The sequence below is a fragment of the Phascolarctos cinereus genome, unplaced genomic scaffold (genome assembly GCF_003287225.1).
Source record: "Phascolarctos cinereus isolate Bilbo 61053 unplaced genomic scaffold, phaCin_HiC Scaffold_1;HRSCAF=81, whole genome shotgun sequence".
In the NCBI taxonomy this organism is placed as follows: domain Eukaryota; kingdom Metazoa; phylum Chordata; class Mammalia; order Diprotodontia; family Phascolarctidae; genus Phascolarctos; species Phascolarctos cinereus.
The window spans coordinates 282,239,834-282,257,143 of record NW_027555514.1 but is presented as its reverse complement, the minus strand read 5'-3'; the positions used below and the strand labels follow the sequence as shown (position 1 = coordinate 282,257,143).

Genomic DNA, 17,310 nt, shown 5'->3' with positions numbered 1-17,310 from the left:
TCCCAACAGGTCCTGTGTGTCACCTGCTTCAGCTGGAAGCAAAGCCTGCAGAAAAAGACATTTTGTAGGAATCTAGGTGGCACCATAGTACATAGAGCTTTGTGCTTGGAGTCAGGAAGAACTGAGTTCAAATCCAACCTAAGACACTTAATAATTGTGTGACCCCGGACAAGTCATTTAACCCTGTTTGCCTCCAGTTTCCTCATCTTTAAAACGAACTGAAGGAAGTGGCAGACTACTCCTGTATCTTTACTAAGAAAGCCCTAAGTGGGGTCACGAATGGACTGAACAACAAAACACTTAATAAAAGCACTGACACTAAAAGATCTGGGTTCAGATCCAACCTCTTCAATCTACAGTGTGACAGAGGCAAGTCACTTTCCCTCAGTTTCTCCTGATGTAAGAAGAGGGGGTGGGATAATATGGCCTGGGGAGCCTCGATTCAGTCAAGTCCCTAAGCATTTACTGAGCCCCTACTGTGTGCCAAGCACTTTGTTCAGTAAGCCCTGGGGATACAAAGACAAAAAGTCCCTGCTCAGGCTAACCGGGGAGCCCAGTGAATCCGATCTAATCAACATCAATTAAGGGCCAGTTCACGGAAAGCCGGAGCAGGGCTTTTAGCTGCCAGCATTTATTAAGCGCCTGCTGTGTGCCTCTGCGCTAGGTAAGTTCGGGGCACCTCCAGAAAGGCGGGGGCGGGAGGTTCCGCCCACGGGCACGCGCCTCTAGCAGGGAGGGGGGGAGGGGCACACGAGCCGTCCCCGGTCTCTCTCCACAGTCTTCTGGCTCAGGACGGCCCAGGCCCCGCGCGCAGGCGCAGCGCAGGCTGGGGGAGGGGCGGGGCCTGCGGGCAGCTCCATAGCCTGCAACATGGAGGACATTGTTGTCGTCGCAGCGCGGCTTCTGCAGCCCTGCGGCCGCAGTAGCGGCCAGAACCCCGGATTCTCCACCCCCCGCCACGCTACGCAGAGTGCGCAGCCCCGCAGTCGCGGGCGGGCGGCGAGCTGAGGCCGCCAGGAATGTTACGTAGCGACTCGGCCGCTCCCCGCCCCTCCCCCTCCCCTCCCCCTCCCCCTCCCCAGTTTACGCCACGTCGTCGCCCGGGCCGCGCGCGAGAGCTCTACGCGCGCTGCGTAGCTCCGGGGCACCAGGGCGCGCGGCGGGTGGCGGCCGCTGCGCAATCGGCGTGGCGCGCGTTCGGGAATGGCGCTAGGCGGGCCGCGCGGGGCTGGGGGGAGGGGCGCGCTATTCCTGGACGCGGTTTACGTGCCTCCTCGGCCGTGCGTAGCGCTCGAGTCGGCGCGTCGGCCGCCATTTTGTGGAGCAGCGCCGCCGAGGGAGGAAGGAACGTCCGCCGCCGCCGCAGCGTGCCCGCCTTCTCCCAGCCCCGCGCCCGTCTCCGACGCGACCGCAGGCGACGGTGGCGACGCCGGCGACGGGAGACGTCGCCGAGGAGCGAGCGATTCCCAACCCCGGGCCCGCCTCGGCCTCCCCAGCCGCCGCCGCCGCCGCCGGGGCCCTCCGCGCGGCCTGTGCCTCCGCCGCCGCCTCGCTCCTCCTCAGGCCGCCGCCCGGCCGCGCCCCGCTGTCCGACCCCGGCGTCACCATGCGAGGAGGCGGCTTCGGAGACCGCGACCGGGACCGGGACCGCGGAGGGTGAGGCTGGGGAAAGTGAGGCAGTGGGCGGGGGGGAGGGGCCGACCCGGGCCCAAGCTGACGGGACCTCGGGGCGCCCCCAGGGACAGGCGGGGAAACCGAGGCACGGGGGAGGCGTAGGCCGGAAGGGTCTTTGTTGACTGGGGAGGACGCGGAAAGGGGAGACCGAGGCAGGGGTGGCGTAGGCGTCGCTTGGGCCCTTGTAGCGGTGGGGAGCTGAGTCCCAGGCAGGGGCAGAGTCGTAGAGTGGACAGCGGCAGAGGGGGCCCTGGAATCCTCTGGTTCGGTCCGTTGTGTAGATGGGGAAACTGAGGCGGCTCAAGCTGCAGTCTAGACGGCAGCCTGGAGGCGGTCGGCGCCGCCCCTTCCTCCCCGCGAAGGGGAAGAGAGCGAGTGCTTGAAGACCGCGGTGCTCCCATTCGCAGACCAGAAGGGGGGGGGGTCACCGAGAGGGTCGAAGGGTTTTCTGGCAGGCAGGGCATCTTGGGAATGTGAAACCCTCATTCAGAGGACTTTCGGGCCCCGGGGGGGGGGAGGCGGCGCGCCCTCGGGGCCAGGGAGGGGGCCCTGCCGTCGGCTCTCCTCCTGCTCTAAATCCTGTTCGATCGAAGGAGAAGGTGGGGGGAGGGGAAAGGAGCCCGGCCCTGAAAGCTCACCTGGGAGTTGAGTGGACGCCCCCGCCCTCCTCCCTCCACGGTGTAGGCCTCGGACCTGTGGAATTTTAGCCTTGGGGGGTCTGGAGACCCGGAGTCTCTAACGGGAGCGTTGGTAGTGAGGGAAAGAAAGCAAGCCCCCCCGCCCCGAGACAGAAATAGACCTTGTAAAACAGATAGTACAAGGAAAAGGATCTCCTGTATTCCGTGGGACGGTGGAGGAATGCAGACGGATACGAGGGAATGGAAGTTTCTTAGGGACCGGGATTACTTTGGTTTTAGGTTTAGCGTTTAATGCTTAAAGAATTGAAGACGGTAGCGTTTTTCCCTGTTGCATCTGTTTGTTGCCTTGCTCCAGCTAGGGTCTAGTGTCTAGCTTTTGGAGTTCGGAGTTCTTAAGATGCTCAAGTTAGTCGGCTCTTTAATAGCCCCTTAATTCCTATAGTGCTGCATTTCACAAGCGTTCATCCACTCGGTCTTAGAGGGATCTTGGAAGCAAACGGCTTCTAGCCTGGTCAGAGGACTTTCACTTGATCACATGACTAATTGACCGGCCCTGGCCTGGCAACTAGCCAGGTGTACCGATTCCCACTCTTGCTCTTGACCTTTCTCCTCAGATGGTATGAGTTGAAGAAAGGGGGGAGATCTAGTGGGCATTAAGTAAGACATTTGTTCAGTTGCAGTGAGGACTCCACTAGTGCAGAGTAATGTTGAATTTCTATCTAGAGAAGATTCAAAGAAAGCTAGTGCTGCCATTTTGGAACGTGCTCTTTTACTTGTAGACTCTTAAGTGTGGCCTCTTTCTTAACTGAAGAGGTGATTTGGGGCCCAGTGAAGGGAATAAACATATTTAACCAGTTGCTGCCTCTTTGACAGGTCTTAAGTCAGCTATGAATTTAGGTGAGACACTATTGGAGTTTTGGTTTTTAAAGCTCTGTTCATTCTACTGGATCTTGGATCCTTAACATGGTCAGATGACTTTCCTCATTATAAAAGTTCAAATTTTGGGAAGGAGAAGTTTAGATTTAAGTTTTTATACAAGCTGCATAATTCTAAGCTTCCAGAATGTTAAATGGTGGTGTAAAGTCTTTGCAGGGGTAGGGGGGGAGTTCTGGATAAATTTGAACTCTAAAAACCAATAGATCAGGTCTCCAAAGTATTGAAATACATAGTAGTAGAATCATTCCTGACTTTGGCTCTCAGTGTCAGTTTAACTTTTTTTTGTAAGAGTGAAATGGTTTGAACTTATCTATTCCTTATACAAATACCAAACATAGACACATTTAATGATAATGCACCGTACCTTAATGTGTTACTATCTGGAGAAGACAGCAGCTTCTGATTTTTGGTTCATTACTTAGCATTATTCCTTAATGCTTCCATAAGTTTCAGATGACAAACCAATTATTTTAGTACAAATAAATTGGTGCCCTTTTACAGGTCTGCCTGTAAAGACCTTTTCCTTCCCCCATCAAATATCGTAACTTGTTTTGCTGTTTTACCATTTTTGCCCAAATAACTAAATTGTTAAATGATAATACATAGGAATGGATATGGTTAAGTAAGTGATGATTATTTCAGGTGGCTTGCTTTTGTGATATGGAGTAAAGAACTGGCCAATGGCTTCTAAACATCCTTTTTATATGTATGTCCCAGAAATTTTCTAAGATTAAATATTAAACATCCAAAAATAACCAGTATAAATGTTGGATATTACTGATCTCCAAATTACATTCTTGCAAAGCCCACTTAAACAGTTGTTATCTTCAAAGATGGACTAGATCATACGTACAAATCATGTGGGCAAAAAGTTGCAACTTTGATCTTTTCGACTTTACGTGTGTTTGGTAGGGTTGGATAGTCTTCAGTTTGTAATGGTTGTGTCCAGAAACATTGCAGTATAATAGGACAGATTATAATTATAAGCTGCTAATTAGTAAAATTTAAATCACTAAAGAAAGTTGTTGGGCTTATTAAACAACATTGGTATAAACAGTCTCATTGTGAAAATAATACATGAAGTGTCGTAAACCATTTTTTAAGACCGCATCACCACCCAAGCTGCCATTTTGTGTGCAAAATAATATTAATAGCAAGAGCAAAAGTGACATTCTTATGAAAATAGTTCCATCATTTATTTGTTAGTAAAAGGGGGGGAGGGCAATGTTAAAACCAGGCTAAAAATAGCCAGGAAATTTAAATGAAAAACAAAAATAGAAAACAACAAAAAACCATAGGCTTTTGCCTTCTTATTTGAAGAAGAAGCTGTTCTGCTTTGCTTCATTAGTCTTGGCTAAAGAAAATGACTGCTTCAACTGGGAATTGTTTATATAAAAAGAATGAAACATTCCCCCCCACACACACATACAAACTATCTTTCTTAGTTTTGTTTGCTTTAAACTATTTAAAGTGAATGTAAATTTTTGGGTAATAGCAAACAAAGTCTTTATTTTGAAATAACAATCATTAGGCATTTTACTTATACAGCCTCATTTTTATATACTGGTACTGGAGTACTGGTACTCATTTTTATATCCTGGAATTTTAAAAAGCACATTTGAACAACTTTTATTTGGAGGAATTTGTCCATTTAATATATACTCCAAAATAATTTTACACATTATCTTTTTCAGAAATTTGGTTAAAAGATTAGGAGGAAATATGCCATGTTTTATGTATGCTTCCTTTAATATTTGCTGGCTCTAATAATCAGTTTTTTTTTTTCCCATACTTGAGTTCTATATGCATGAATATGAAGCTGGCTTTATTCAGAGGTTGAGGGGAAAATCCATCATTAAGCTACGTAGCTAAAATGGCTGTCTTTGCTGGTTTCATTTTTGAACTTCCTTTATGGTTTTCCTTACTGATTGGTGAATGATTCTTTTGTGAAATAAGCCAGTGGTTTGAAAGGGACATCAGTGATTTTAATTCCTTAAAACAAGTTGGAACTGTTCTTTTTGTTCTTTTCTATTTATGTTTAGAGAAGATTAATTGTGTATTTTAATATTTTGAAATACAGGAAAAAGTTGGAGACTCTAGTTGAATTTTTAAAAATAAGAAATTCCTTAATTATAAAGTTGGAGTTCCAGAATTGCTTCTGTAGCAATAAGTTGTTCTGAGTAGACTGTGAAAGAAGAATCTAATTAGGCATGGCACATTACGCATCCTAATTCAGAAAGCTGGGAGAAATAGCTCGTGGTTTCCTGATGTTCAGTTTTATGGAACAGGCATTAATGAGGAAGTAATTAGGCAGCCAGATTTTGTTGTCTACAAGTGTAGCTGTCTGGAATTGCATTTAAGGCTTAATTTAATATTATATTTAATTAATAACTAAAAAAAAGATCTAGTATACTTTTTGAAAAATGTAAATAAAGTGGACTGATTTTGATGGGCTTAGGTTTGGAGCAAGAGGAGGTGGAGGCCTACCTCCAAAGAAATTTGGTAATCCTGGGGAACGTTTACGCAAAAAGAAATGGGACCTGAGTGAGCTGCCAAAGTTTGAGAAGAACTTTTATGTGGAACACCCTGAAGTGGCCAGGCTTACCCCGGTAAGTTTCTACGGTTTTGTAAACATGAAGAAATTTTTTAAAAGGCCAGAGTGTACTTAAGTAGTGATTTTTGTCTTAACAAGCTATGAGTCTCTTTTTTTCTGTATATAAGAGCTATGACTCTATTTTGAGAGTAAAAACCTGCATGAAAAGTGCATATGTGCACATGTGGATACATTTTCATGCTTCACTGATGTGGTTCCCTGCTGCATCTGGATCCTTTAATCTATTTTTTTCTTTGATTTTATATCTTTCTTCTGTTACAGTTGATCAGGTATAAAATATGTTTTAGCAATGCAGTGATTTCAGTGTCTCTGGAAAATATAAATAGCATTTGTTGCTTACTGTAGTATTTGAGAGCTAGGAGATGAGAATTAAGTGTCTTGTCAGGTTCATGGGGTTTGAAGTTGGAAGGGACTTTAGAGAAGACCTAGTCCAATATTTGCTTTACTTTGTGCTAAACAAATAGTCAATTATAAAATAAAGCAGTCTGGTTACTTATTTCCATTCCATATATTGACTGTGTAATAATCTGAGTTTGAACTATTACATATGATACAGAATTAAAAATTAACCGGGGCCTTCGTCAAAATGTTCTTTGTATATTTTATACTTTGATGACAACTTGACAGAAAGGATAAGATGATAGAACTTTTTTTTTTTGCGTGATGATGACCCTAGAGCCCTAAAAGATTCTCAGCCATCCAAAGAAAAATCCACATTTCCAGGCAGGTTTTTATAGTGGGAAGAGCACTAGGCTAGGAATGAAGAGACTAGTTGGCTGCGCCATTGGTGAGCTACCCCGCTCGGAACACAGTATTGAGCCTCCTTGCCTCTTGGTCAAAGAGCATTTCTTAAGCCCCTAACTGTATGGCTGTCAGTGAGCTAAGCCCTGGCTTCACTAGATCATTTGTGACATGAGGCTAGTATTACTTCCCGGGGTCATTTTAAACATCAGAAGAGATAAGGGCTATGAGAATAATGCATGTGATACAATTTTGTTACTGAGAAGCCATGTAAACTATAAAAATTAATTTCTAGCAAGATTTTTGACAACATGAGTTGAAACATGGTTAGGATGCCTTGAAAAATTAGAACACCTCTACAATACCTACTTCCCAGACCATTCTAGATAATTACTATGTTTTTATGTTTTACTATATGTAAAGTATCTGCCAGGTAAAAATCTTACGGGAAAAACAACTTAAATGCAAACTTGAAAAAGGTTAGCTATTCTATATTGTGCATCTCATTAAGGTCTGCGTATGGATAGGGAATTGCTGACCTCTTGCTACACCTCAGTATAATCCAGTGGAATTTAATTCAATTACTTAAAAGAAAATCATAATTAAAAATAACTAGCATTTACATAATGCCTACTATGTGCCAGGCACCGTGCTAAGTGTTTTTACAAATGTTACCTCATTTGATACTTAAAAACAGCCCTGAGAGGAGGTTATAGGTGTTATTATCCTCACTTTACTTTTGAAGAAACTGAGATAAGTAGAAGATAAGTGACTTGTACAAGGTCGCATAATAAGAGTCTAAGACCTGATTTTGAACTTGGCTCTTCCTGACCCCAGGCTCGGCCCTCTTTCCGCTGCACCACTAGCTACCTCAAAAGATGCCCATTAGGTTGAGGCATGCTTAAAACCAGTAGGAGGAAACAGCATTTTAAAGGCTTCCTAGACACTCAGGTGTACTTACGGTTTTATTTTAATGAAATAGGAATTCCCTTTAATGGTTGCCAAGTTAAAGGAAGCTTTGTAATAGCTGCTTTGTGCTTACTTGCTTGGTTTTGTTTTACCGTAGTACGAGGTTGATGAGCTGCGCCGGAAGAAGGAGATTACAGTGAGAGGGGGAGATGTTTGTCCTAAGCCAGTGTTTGCCTTCCATCATGCTAACTTTCCCCGTAAGTATTCTTCAGTTTAGTCAAGTTATTCACATAAACGTTTGTGACTGTCGTGTATAGAGACCACTGATGCAGAAACTGATAAAGGGAAAGATTTATTTAGTTAGTCGAAGGGTAAACAGGAAGGGTAATTGGTAATTTTACGTAGATTTCATCTAGAGACTAGGTATCCTTATCTGGTGGCATGGGCAGGGTTCGAACTGGAGAACTCTGGGTGTACAGATTTTGATGGGTGACCTGGAAAGGAGTGCCCACATAGGTGAAGTCCTGCATCTAATGACATACACTAGGCATTATTGATTTCCTTTAGCAAATGGAGCTTGGGGAGACTAGGTCATAAAGTTCTTAATGACTTGGAATTTCAAACCTTGTCAAAAGTGTATAGACTTTTGAGAGAGGAGAAAGTGATAGATACTAAGGGTGTTCTAAAGTGTTCTCTCCTGTGAACTTCGCATGATTTTAAGAGACTTTGTGAGATTCCTCTAGAGCAGAGATTCTTAACCAGTGTTGTGCCTTGGGCACCTAAGCAATGCAGTTGTCCAGAAGAGTACAAGGGTAGTTTGGTCTGGTCTTTAAACTCGATTTCTACCAGAGAGATGAAACTGTTGTTGTCCATTGGAGAAGCATGTTCCATTCTTATTGGATGTGCTTATAAATCTTTTATTTCTTAGGTACATGTGCATAGCAAACAGTTAGCCTTTATTTCCTTTCATATTGAATGTGAGTTATAGAAAGATAAGGGGGTACAGAGATCCAAAACAGTTGGGAAACACTGCTCTAGAGTTTTGACGTTATGTATTGTTATAGGAAGTGGCAAAATATGAGGTATTCCCCAGCGGAGTTCTGTACAGCTGTTAATGATGTTCATGTGCTTTTAAATTTTGAGTGAGGTGTTATGTTTGTTGTCTCGTAGAGTACGTGATGGATGTGTTAATGGATCAGAACTTCACAGAACCAACTCCGATTCAGTGCCAGGGATTTCCATTGGCTCTCAGTGGCCGGGATATGGTGGGCATTGCCCAAACTGGCTCTGGGAAGACTTTGGCGGTAAGTACCGAGAGCCATATAAAGCGATATGTCATATGTACAGTCAGTGTTCGTTTTGTCTGCCTCTGTGAGTGGCTGAATTCTATACTGAGAGACTGCCTAGTGGAGAGTGTCCTGAAGTCCCCGGGAGACCCTGATTTGAATTGCACAATAAGCAAGTTCTCAAACCTCTCTGTGTCTGTTTCCTGTTTCTCCTGTAATTCCTGCTTTCTGTAAGACAGGATAGGTGTGAGGAAAGTTTCATAAGCTTTCAGACGTTACATAAGTGGGAGATCTTCTTAATTCAGTTGATAAATTGCATTTTCTCCCATGCTGTCTGTAGATACTGCGACTTGCTTTAGTTTGGGGACTTTGTGAAATGGCAGAAACTTTACAGGAGCTAGTTTTTCCCCCCCTAGGTTTCAGCTGAATTTACTTTGGTGTGCTGTAAATGAAAAGGCAGTGTCCTGTAGTAGAGAGGATGCAGTATGCAGTCCTCGGGAGGCCTGCGCTGGAATTCCTTCCTCCCTCACTAGTAGTATTGCGGCCTTAATGCAAATCAGCCTCCTTGGCTTCAGCTTTCTCATATGTCACTAAGCACCGTTACTTACTTCAAAAGGTGGTTGTGGAGAGAAGTGGTTTGTGAGCCCTAATGTGCTGTGTAGACACGAGTGGACATCTCTCCGCTGAAGGCCTGACGTTGTTTATTAAAGCTTTCTCCGTGTCCTTCTTTTTCAGTATTTGCTGCCTGCGATTGTTCACATCAACCATCAGCCGTACCTGGAGAGGGGGGACGGCCCGATCGTAAGTGCCTCGTTTTGCTTTTTAGCCTGGGAAGTGTTGAACAGATGCGCACTGTATGTGCCGAGCACCTTGCTAGCTCGTTATAGGGCAGCAAGAGAAAGCATTAGGCCAGTGTTTATGTACAAACTTTATAGGGCAGTTGGTGAGGCAAGACACACATGTCCATGTAATGGTTTAATGATGGTGTTGAGGCTAACATCACCTGGGGGGAGCAGGGTTATGCTTGTTTGAGGATCCCGTTTTAATCCCTGCTTTACTTATGCAAGGTGTGTTTTACGCGTGTTCTTGTTATTTTGCAGTGCCTGGTTCTGGCGCCTACCCGAGAACTGGCCCAGCAAGTACAGCAAGTGGCTGATGATTATGGGAAATGCTCTCGATTGAAGAGCACTTGCATATATGGAGGTGCTCCAAAAGGTCCCCAGATTCGAGATTTGGAGAGAGGTAATGAGGAATCAAAGGTTCTTTCACTGTATATAAAATGCGTGTATATTGACAGAATGATTATAGTTGTATTTCTGAAAAGCAGATATCTATGAATTAGATACTTCCCTATTAGCTTTTATTATAAAAGTAAAAATCTGTTTCTTCCTTTTCACTTCACTGGATAACAAAATTGATTTTTAAGAATATGTCATTTACAAATATGTAAGAAATTTCTCTTATAGTTAAAAACTAATTCACAGTATTACAATATGTGAATGGAAGATAATTTCTATTCTTAAAGAGTTCATGCTATGATTGGAGGAGACAACATGTAATAGGAGGGTTTAGCTGTAGAGGGAATAGAAGGTCCTGGAGATTCTGCAAATTCTGCAGATATATTGGGGGATGCAGTAGAGGGGAATGAGAGTGTTCCCTACGGAATGGTTGATGATAGGGGAGGAGGGTCTGGCTGATTGGGCGAAAGGACGGGAAATCCTCACTTGGCTCCAGCTAGGAACCCCCAAGCAAATACCTTGAAAGGCTGTGGGTGCCTTGGGGAAGAGAAGATCCATCCCTCTTTTCTTCCAATATGATCTTAAGGGCAGGGGTTAATTTGTATGAATATAGTAATTGGTTTCTTTTCTTGTGGAGCACAGTTTTCATGTAAAAGTAATAAACTATTCTGTAGTTACACAAGAGATTTTGAGAATGTTGAAGTCGTACAGCATCACTGTATCTGTTTAATAGTTGCTTAAATAATCTACGAGTGTATTGAGGGATGCAGCAAATAAAACTTCTCCTGCCTGATAACTGGCTCCACATGTACAAATCGCGTGACAAAAGTCAGGTGAATGGAGAAGCTGTACTTGAATTGAGAAAGCCTTGGGTTCAAATCTAGCCTCATAATTGAGGGCTCTGAAACTATGGGGGCTGTAACCTACCCTCAGTTCCCCAGTTATGCCAGTCACTACCTGATTGGCAATGGGTGGAGGGAATTTCCTGCAAGGATGAAGTCATAGGTATGGGTGCTCCGCCTGACTGCCCCTGTCAACGTGGTGCCATTGAAAACTTTGATGGGCTATGAAAGTGAGATATAATTGAGGAATGGAAAGTACAGCAGGATTTAGAGGTTGTAGAAAGAGTCCTGGATTTGGAATCATGACTTGGGCTCTGCTATTACCTGTGTGAAAATGAGAAGGCCAAACTGGGTGCTCTCCTTGTCCCTCCTAATGCTGAACCTGACAGTCCTGACTGCTACATGTCAAAGTTGAATTTGATCTTTCCCTCCTGCTTTTTATCACAAGTTTACATGATATACTTTAAAGTTCTTCTTCGCCGAGTTCCTTATTCTTAGCTGTGACAGTTTTTTTTTAAACTTTTGACTGTTTACCTCATTACTTTGTCGTATATGTAAGTGATGTTGTCCCTGTTTTGAATTTCCTGTTTGCAGGTGTTGAAATCTGCATAGCCACTCCTGGCCGCCTGATAGATTTTCTGGAATCAGGAAAGACCAATCTTCGCCGTTGTACTTACCTTGTGTTGGATGAGGCTGACAGGATGCTTGACATGGGTTTTGAGCCTCAGATTCGGAAGATTGTGGACCAGATCAGGGTACATAAAACTGATGCTTTTTCCTCTTAATCTCCAGCTGTAGAAGTTCCTTCATTCAGCAGCACTGTCCATGCTTTTACAGCCTGACAGGCAGACCTTGATGTGGAGCGCCACCTGGCCGAAAGAGGTCCGGCAGCTTGCTGAGGATTTCCTTCGTGACTATACCCAGATCAATGTGGGGAACCTGGAGCTGAGTGCCAACCACAACATCTTGCAGATTGTGGATGTTTGCATGGAGAGCGAGAAGGACCACAAGTATGAAGCTGTTCTCAAATAGCCTGTTACTGAGCAGGCCAGTTAACTGTTTTTTGACACTTGAATATTTCTGGTGGGTTTTCCAAATCAGTAGTATCAGGGTACCTATAAGTGAGCACTGTGACTCGGCAGATAAACGTCTTAGAATTCTTGATTGCCTTCCAGACTGATCCAGCTGATGGAGGAAATAATGGCTGAAAAAGAAAATAAGACTATAATCTTTGTGGAGACAAAGAGACGGTGTGATGACCTGACCCGAAGGATGCGCAGAGATGGGTGAGTGTAGTGTTGAGCTGTCAGCTTCAGTCTGTTAGGCATTCTAAAATTAAAGTGGTAGCCCTTTTAGCCATCTGCTTTGTGCTTTGCAAAATGGTCACAGCATATTGACCTCGTAACCTCAACAGAATGTTAAAACATAATTGGTTACAGGAATTTTCTTGGCTTTGTTTTCCTTCTGAGTGTGTTTTCTGAAGTGAAGGTCTGTTTTTGTTGACAGGTGGCCAGCTATGTGTATCCATGGAGACAAGAGTCAGCCAGAAAGAGATTGGGTGCTCAATGGTGAGTGTAGATCTATTGAGCAGAATCTTGGACGTTTGGATGAGGTGTTCTTTTTCTAATGAATCGGGCCAGTAGCTCAGAAGTGCTGTCCTCTGACTTCTTAAAGAGGGGGGAGTGTCATGAAAGAAAAGGGAAAAGTGTGTTTTCAAGCTGCTAGGCAAAGCGGGGCTCAGTGATACCCCTCACTGTCAGTGAAAACTTTGTGCTTCCCCTGATACTTTCTGTTATCTGCTCCTCTTCCCTTCAAAGATGGATGAAATGTGTCTTCTTTTTTTAAAGGAATATACCTGTCTTCCCTGAAGCAGTTTATTCCTGGCTCCCACATTCCTGATAGAGCTTCATGAATATTTTAGAAGAAAGTGTGTGAGAATGTGGAAGAGTACTGGATTGGGGAAGAGAAAACCTAGATTCAGATCCTTGCTCTGTTTCTTAGGCATGGGCAGATTACCTCACCGATCTAGCCTCCGGTTTCCCCATTGTTCAAATGAGGGGTTTGGACTAGAACCATCTCTGAGCTTCCTAACACCTCTACGTTGAATTTAGAATTTGGTCCAGAAAATAGAATCTGGCTTAGATGTACAGTAATAGAAAAGTGGTGAGTTTGGGGGGAATACTGCTTCAAATTTTAATCTGACAGAATGGAAGAAATGCCCCGTAAAACTAGAACAGTTTGTTGGCTTTCTTCTAAAACACGCTTCTTAGCTCTATTAACTCAACATGACTTTGGGGGGGTGGGCCTCTTGTCTTTCAGAATTCCGTTCTGGGAAGGCTCCCATCCTCATTGCTACGGATGTAGCCTCTCGTGGGCTAGGTTTGTACAGATAGGTGTCTCTTGCCTATTACTGGTATATGTATCTTTTTTGGTTGGGAGGTTTATTTATTACCTCAAAGTAGAGTCTATATATGTATGTTTAGATACATTTTTAAAAAAATAATGTAAAGCGTGATTTCCCCCACAAGTAATTTTTTAAATCTTTGGTGTCTTTTTTTTCCTAATGTGTTCAAAGTCTCTTCCTGCTCCTAACAAACAGGCTTTGGTTTGCAGCAAGGCCTAGGCATGACTACTCAAGAGGGAGAAGAGACAATCAGTTAAAGCAAAGCAGTCCATTCCGGCCCACCCCCAGTTTGCTCTCAGACTTGTTAGTTGGACAGCACGGGGTTGTATTGAGGTTGGCTATCTTCAGCTCACATGTATGCCAAGGAAAAATCTGTATGAACGTTTTCATAAGTTGCTTTGATGCAATTTTCATCATAGTTTTTCTTCTTGATACTTGGCCAGCTGAGCAAAGGTTATTTGCCCCTGTTTCAACCCATTTGTGGTAGTTGCCTATCTGTGAGGCAGAGTTCTGAAGTTAGTTCGAATCTTTTCTTTCTCTGCTCCACAGGACTGTTGCAATGAATTGTTGGGGTTTAGCAATTAAGACTTGAGCATATCCTTGTATGGATGGCTTAGTTAATCAGTGTTGCCCAGTTTTATCACTGACTGCTATAAAATAGATTATCTTGGGCACTGAGTTCCCGCTTTGTGATAAACATATAGTTACTGCCAGTTTTAAAAATGAATCTTTTGGCAGGCTTCCACTGTGACTTCAGCTATACCCAGACATCTCTGGGCCACTTTAGTTTTTTAAAGTGGTCGTCAGACTTGGCAGTGCCAGCCTCTACTTTAACGTATGTAGATAGATTCACTCATGAATTAAGTTTGACTTGGTGGCAGGTTTCTGTAATTGGGAGCCTTGTCTTAATCTTGGAAGGCCAGAAAGGCGATACACTCAGAAGCCTTGTGAAGGCGTCGAACCTGACAGATGAATGTCTAGACCAAGCTCCGAGTGTGTTGGCACGTTTTTCCTCTTCAGACTTTTCTTTCTCCGACCCTTACCCAAAAAGCGTGGCTGATCGCCTCTTCTCTAAGAGGTGGTGGCCTCCCAGCCGTGACTGGAGACTGTCTCTGCCCTCAGAAGGTCATGTCTGGACCTGTGCAGCGAGAACTTGGGCCTGTTGGGAGAAGGGGCTAAGGCCTGGAAGCAGTTTATATGGAAAACAAAGCTTTCAGTGATGGTGATTTTTAAACAGGCTTGCTATGTGCTGGTAGCTTCTTTGTGCATCTCGCCTAGACAGTTAAAATAAACTTGCAGCCCACCCACCCAGCCCTGCACCCCCACCAACCTAATTGGCCGCCATGTTGTAACCAGCCTCCCTACCCCCACCCCCACTCAGCCGAGTGAAGGGGCCGGGAAGGTCTCCGAGTCTGTTTCTTGTTACTAAACAGCACCTGTGCTTGTTTGGGCCCCTTTGTTTGCTGCCTTGTAAAATCAAAAGGAGGACAGAATAAACTGGCCAGCTTGTGACCAAGGTCCTCTGAGATCTGGAAAGTGAAGGCGTCTACCTCGTGTAGACAGGGGCGCACTATTTTGGCGGAGTCACCAGGCCTTTTCTCTCCCTCCCTGGCAAACAGTGGTTTCTTAAATGCTCCCTTCAGGTAAGTTCAACTCCCAGAATTTCATTAGTCACTATCAGAGAAAGCTCCTTCCCCCGGTCTTTCTAAAATCTTGTTTTGTTAAACTTCACTTGGTTTAAACTAAAAACATTGAATTTCTTTTGTCTTGTTTTCTAACAGAAGCTTTGCTATCAGCTGCACGTCACTCAGTGCAGGCTCGGGGCATCTCTGCATGGGTGGTCCGGAGCCGCTCTAGATGAGCATATATCTTAGCCTCTGTCCCCATCCTGTTCCCCACTCCCCACCCCTTCCATTGCCTGCCCCCCCCCACCCCCCATTAATGACCAAGCTGCAGGCCAAACTATAGGGCTTTTTTGATGGTCTGACCAAAGGGTATGTGGCCCAGAGTATTTCTTACTCTGCTACATCTTCTTTAAAGGCAACAAGATGATAACTTTGTGGCACACAGGTACATCAGAGCATGATTGGCTCGAGAAACCAAATCCTATACTTGCTCTTGTGTGTGGGCACAGGACCACCTTTTTAGTCTGGGGAACCATCACACCTTTGGCCCCCTCCCTGCTTCCCTAGCCTCCAGATGTTCCCAAGGCTTAGAATCTGAACTGTTGACGACAGTCCCCAATGCATTCTGTTAAGAAAGCACTTCAGTGCAATAATTCAGCTTGCTCTGCGACTGGTGGACAGACATGCGGAATGGGATTGACCAAAGAGCATACAGTTGGTTGCTTGTCAGACTCTATTTACCCTGGCTCTGAAGATGTAGCTGTGTTGATCAAAATTTCCCATTCCCTTATCTTACTCCTATCTTTGCACAATTTTTTTTTTTTGCTCTGTTGCATCAAGGACCCTAGCTGGAGACTCACGCTGCCCCCTGTGATATCTGCCTTCTCACTCTTTCTGGTGTGATTCAGGACTTAGGAGTCAGCAAAGACTGAGGAGCCTTTACTGTAATAAGAAACAGACATAATGCCCCTTTCTTCCCCTCCCCTTTAACAACAGTTATATCAACATTTTTTTTAAAAAAAATCATCTCCCCCTGAAATTAATGCAGTCTGGGCAATAGATGCAGTCTGACCCTTTGGATGTAACTTTTGCATTTTTATTCATTATTTTTTTCTACAATCACCCCTATTATCCCCGGGGGGAAGCGTTGGAGGACCTGAAATTTTTACCCGAACCCAGGTTCTCCGGCGCTTGGCAACCAAATGGGGCTACAGAGAAGCATCTAAGCCAGTTCACAGAGCGAGCGTGTGTGGGGACATCTCACTGCCACGGACCCTTGATGCATGCTCCCCGCGCTCCAGTGGTCCCGTGTCAGAGGGCGGAGTTTTCGAAAGGAGGCCGCCAAAAATAAAAGGCAAAGAGACGGGATCGGCTGCAGCGGTTTCCCAAAGGAGGAGGGAGTGTGCATCGGTCTGGTAACAAACAAGAGAATGTTTTTTAATTATTTATATCACAAAAATCTGTGTTTTATCTTGGATATTTTTGGAATATTCTTTGTAAAATGCAGATTTTTTTTTTCCACAAAACATTAGGACTCTAATGACAGTCTTAACTTTGCTTGTTATAGTAAATAGATTATCTTACGACTTCAAGCATCACACTAACATTTACATAGTTTTTAGAGATGGCCAGAATGTATCTCAAGGTTTCGTGGCATTTTCCAAATTGGCTATTCATCTCATTCCCTGGTCACTTAGACAAGCTTTGGTTGAGTTTAAACCACGGCTTTGAGTTGAGCAAGACCATCAGAAACTGGACTTGGTAGTATAGTAAAATTTTAGTGTAATATGTCTTCATGGTAGAAGAAAAAGATAGGGAAAGATGATTTTATTGCAAGTTTTTGAAAAAAAATTTAGGTGGGCAGAATTTGTAACAGGAGTGTTTCTAAAGTTGAACGATGGGGAGTTAATAAAGAACGTGAAATGTTTTGGTTGTTAAGCTCCTTTGACAAAGTAGTCATGAGAAAGTATATGCAGCTCTGTTTTTGTCTTGTGACTGGTTTGAAGGTAAGTGTGTGATATTACTGTTAAATTTTGCTGGGCTTCTCCCAACAGAGTCGAAGTGGTTTGCCCTTACTTACAACAATGGTACCATTTTGCTCCATGTTCCAGTGAGTTTGGAGAGGAGGGGGCTGGAATTCACTTGACTCTTCCGCAGAGGGGGTCTTGGAGAGTTCCTGGCATTCCAGGAAGTGCTTTCGATTACGCATGGGCGGGACTTGACAGATGGTTGCTTAAGTACTTTTGCATCCATTTGGGGGTGATGTGCCACTTGCGGGGTCCCCAAGATGAACTAATCTTGTTTCTCCCTCTTTTACTCTGTTGGGATGAGTCTGTTTTGTTTCTGTTCAGTGTGGTTACTAATTTATCCTTCTCTCCTCTTGCTGTCATCTACCTCCGTGCT

At 44.3% G+C, this 17,310-nt stretch overlaps 1 protein-coding gene across 1 annotated transcript in view; it reads left to right on the top strand.

Annotated features, from left to right (window-relative positions):
* Positions 1-1,305: 1,305 nt before the first annotated feature.
* Positions 1,306-17,310, top strand: part of DDX17 (DEAD-box helicase 17) — a 20,465-nt gene continuing 4,460 nt past the window's right edge. The window contains exons 1-11 of the mRNA XM_020982606.2: positions 1,306-1,656; positions 5,707-5,857; positions 7,670-7,769; positions 8,683-8,816; positions 9,534-9,599; positions 9,899-10,040; positions 11,473-11,633; positions 11,716-11,888; positions 12,054-12,164; positions 12,385-12,446; positions 13,198-13,257. Coding sequence (XP_020838265.1) covers positions 1,607-1,656; positions 5,707-5,857; positions 7,670-7,769; positions 8,683-8,816; positions 9,534-9,599; positions 9,899-10,040; positions 11,473-11,633; positions 11,716-11,888; positions 12,054-12,164; positions 12,385-12,446; positions 13,198-13,257 — 1,210 coding nt within the window. The 5' untranslated portion in view covers positions 1,306-1,606. The remainder of the gene's footprint in view (positions 1,657-5,706; positions 5,858-7,669; positions 7,770-8,682; positions 8,817-9,533; positions 9,600-9,898; positions 10,041-11,472; positions 11,634-11,715; positions 11,889-12,053; positions 12,165-12,384; positions 12,447-13,197; positions 13,258-17,310) is intronic.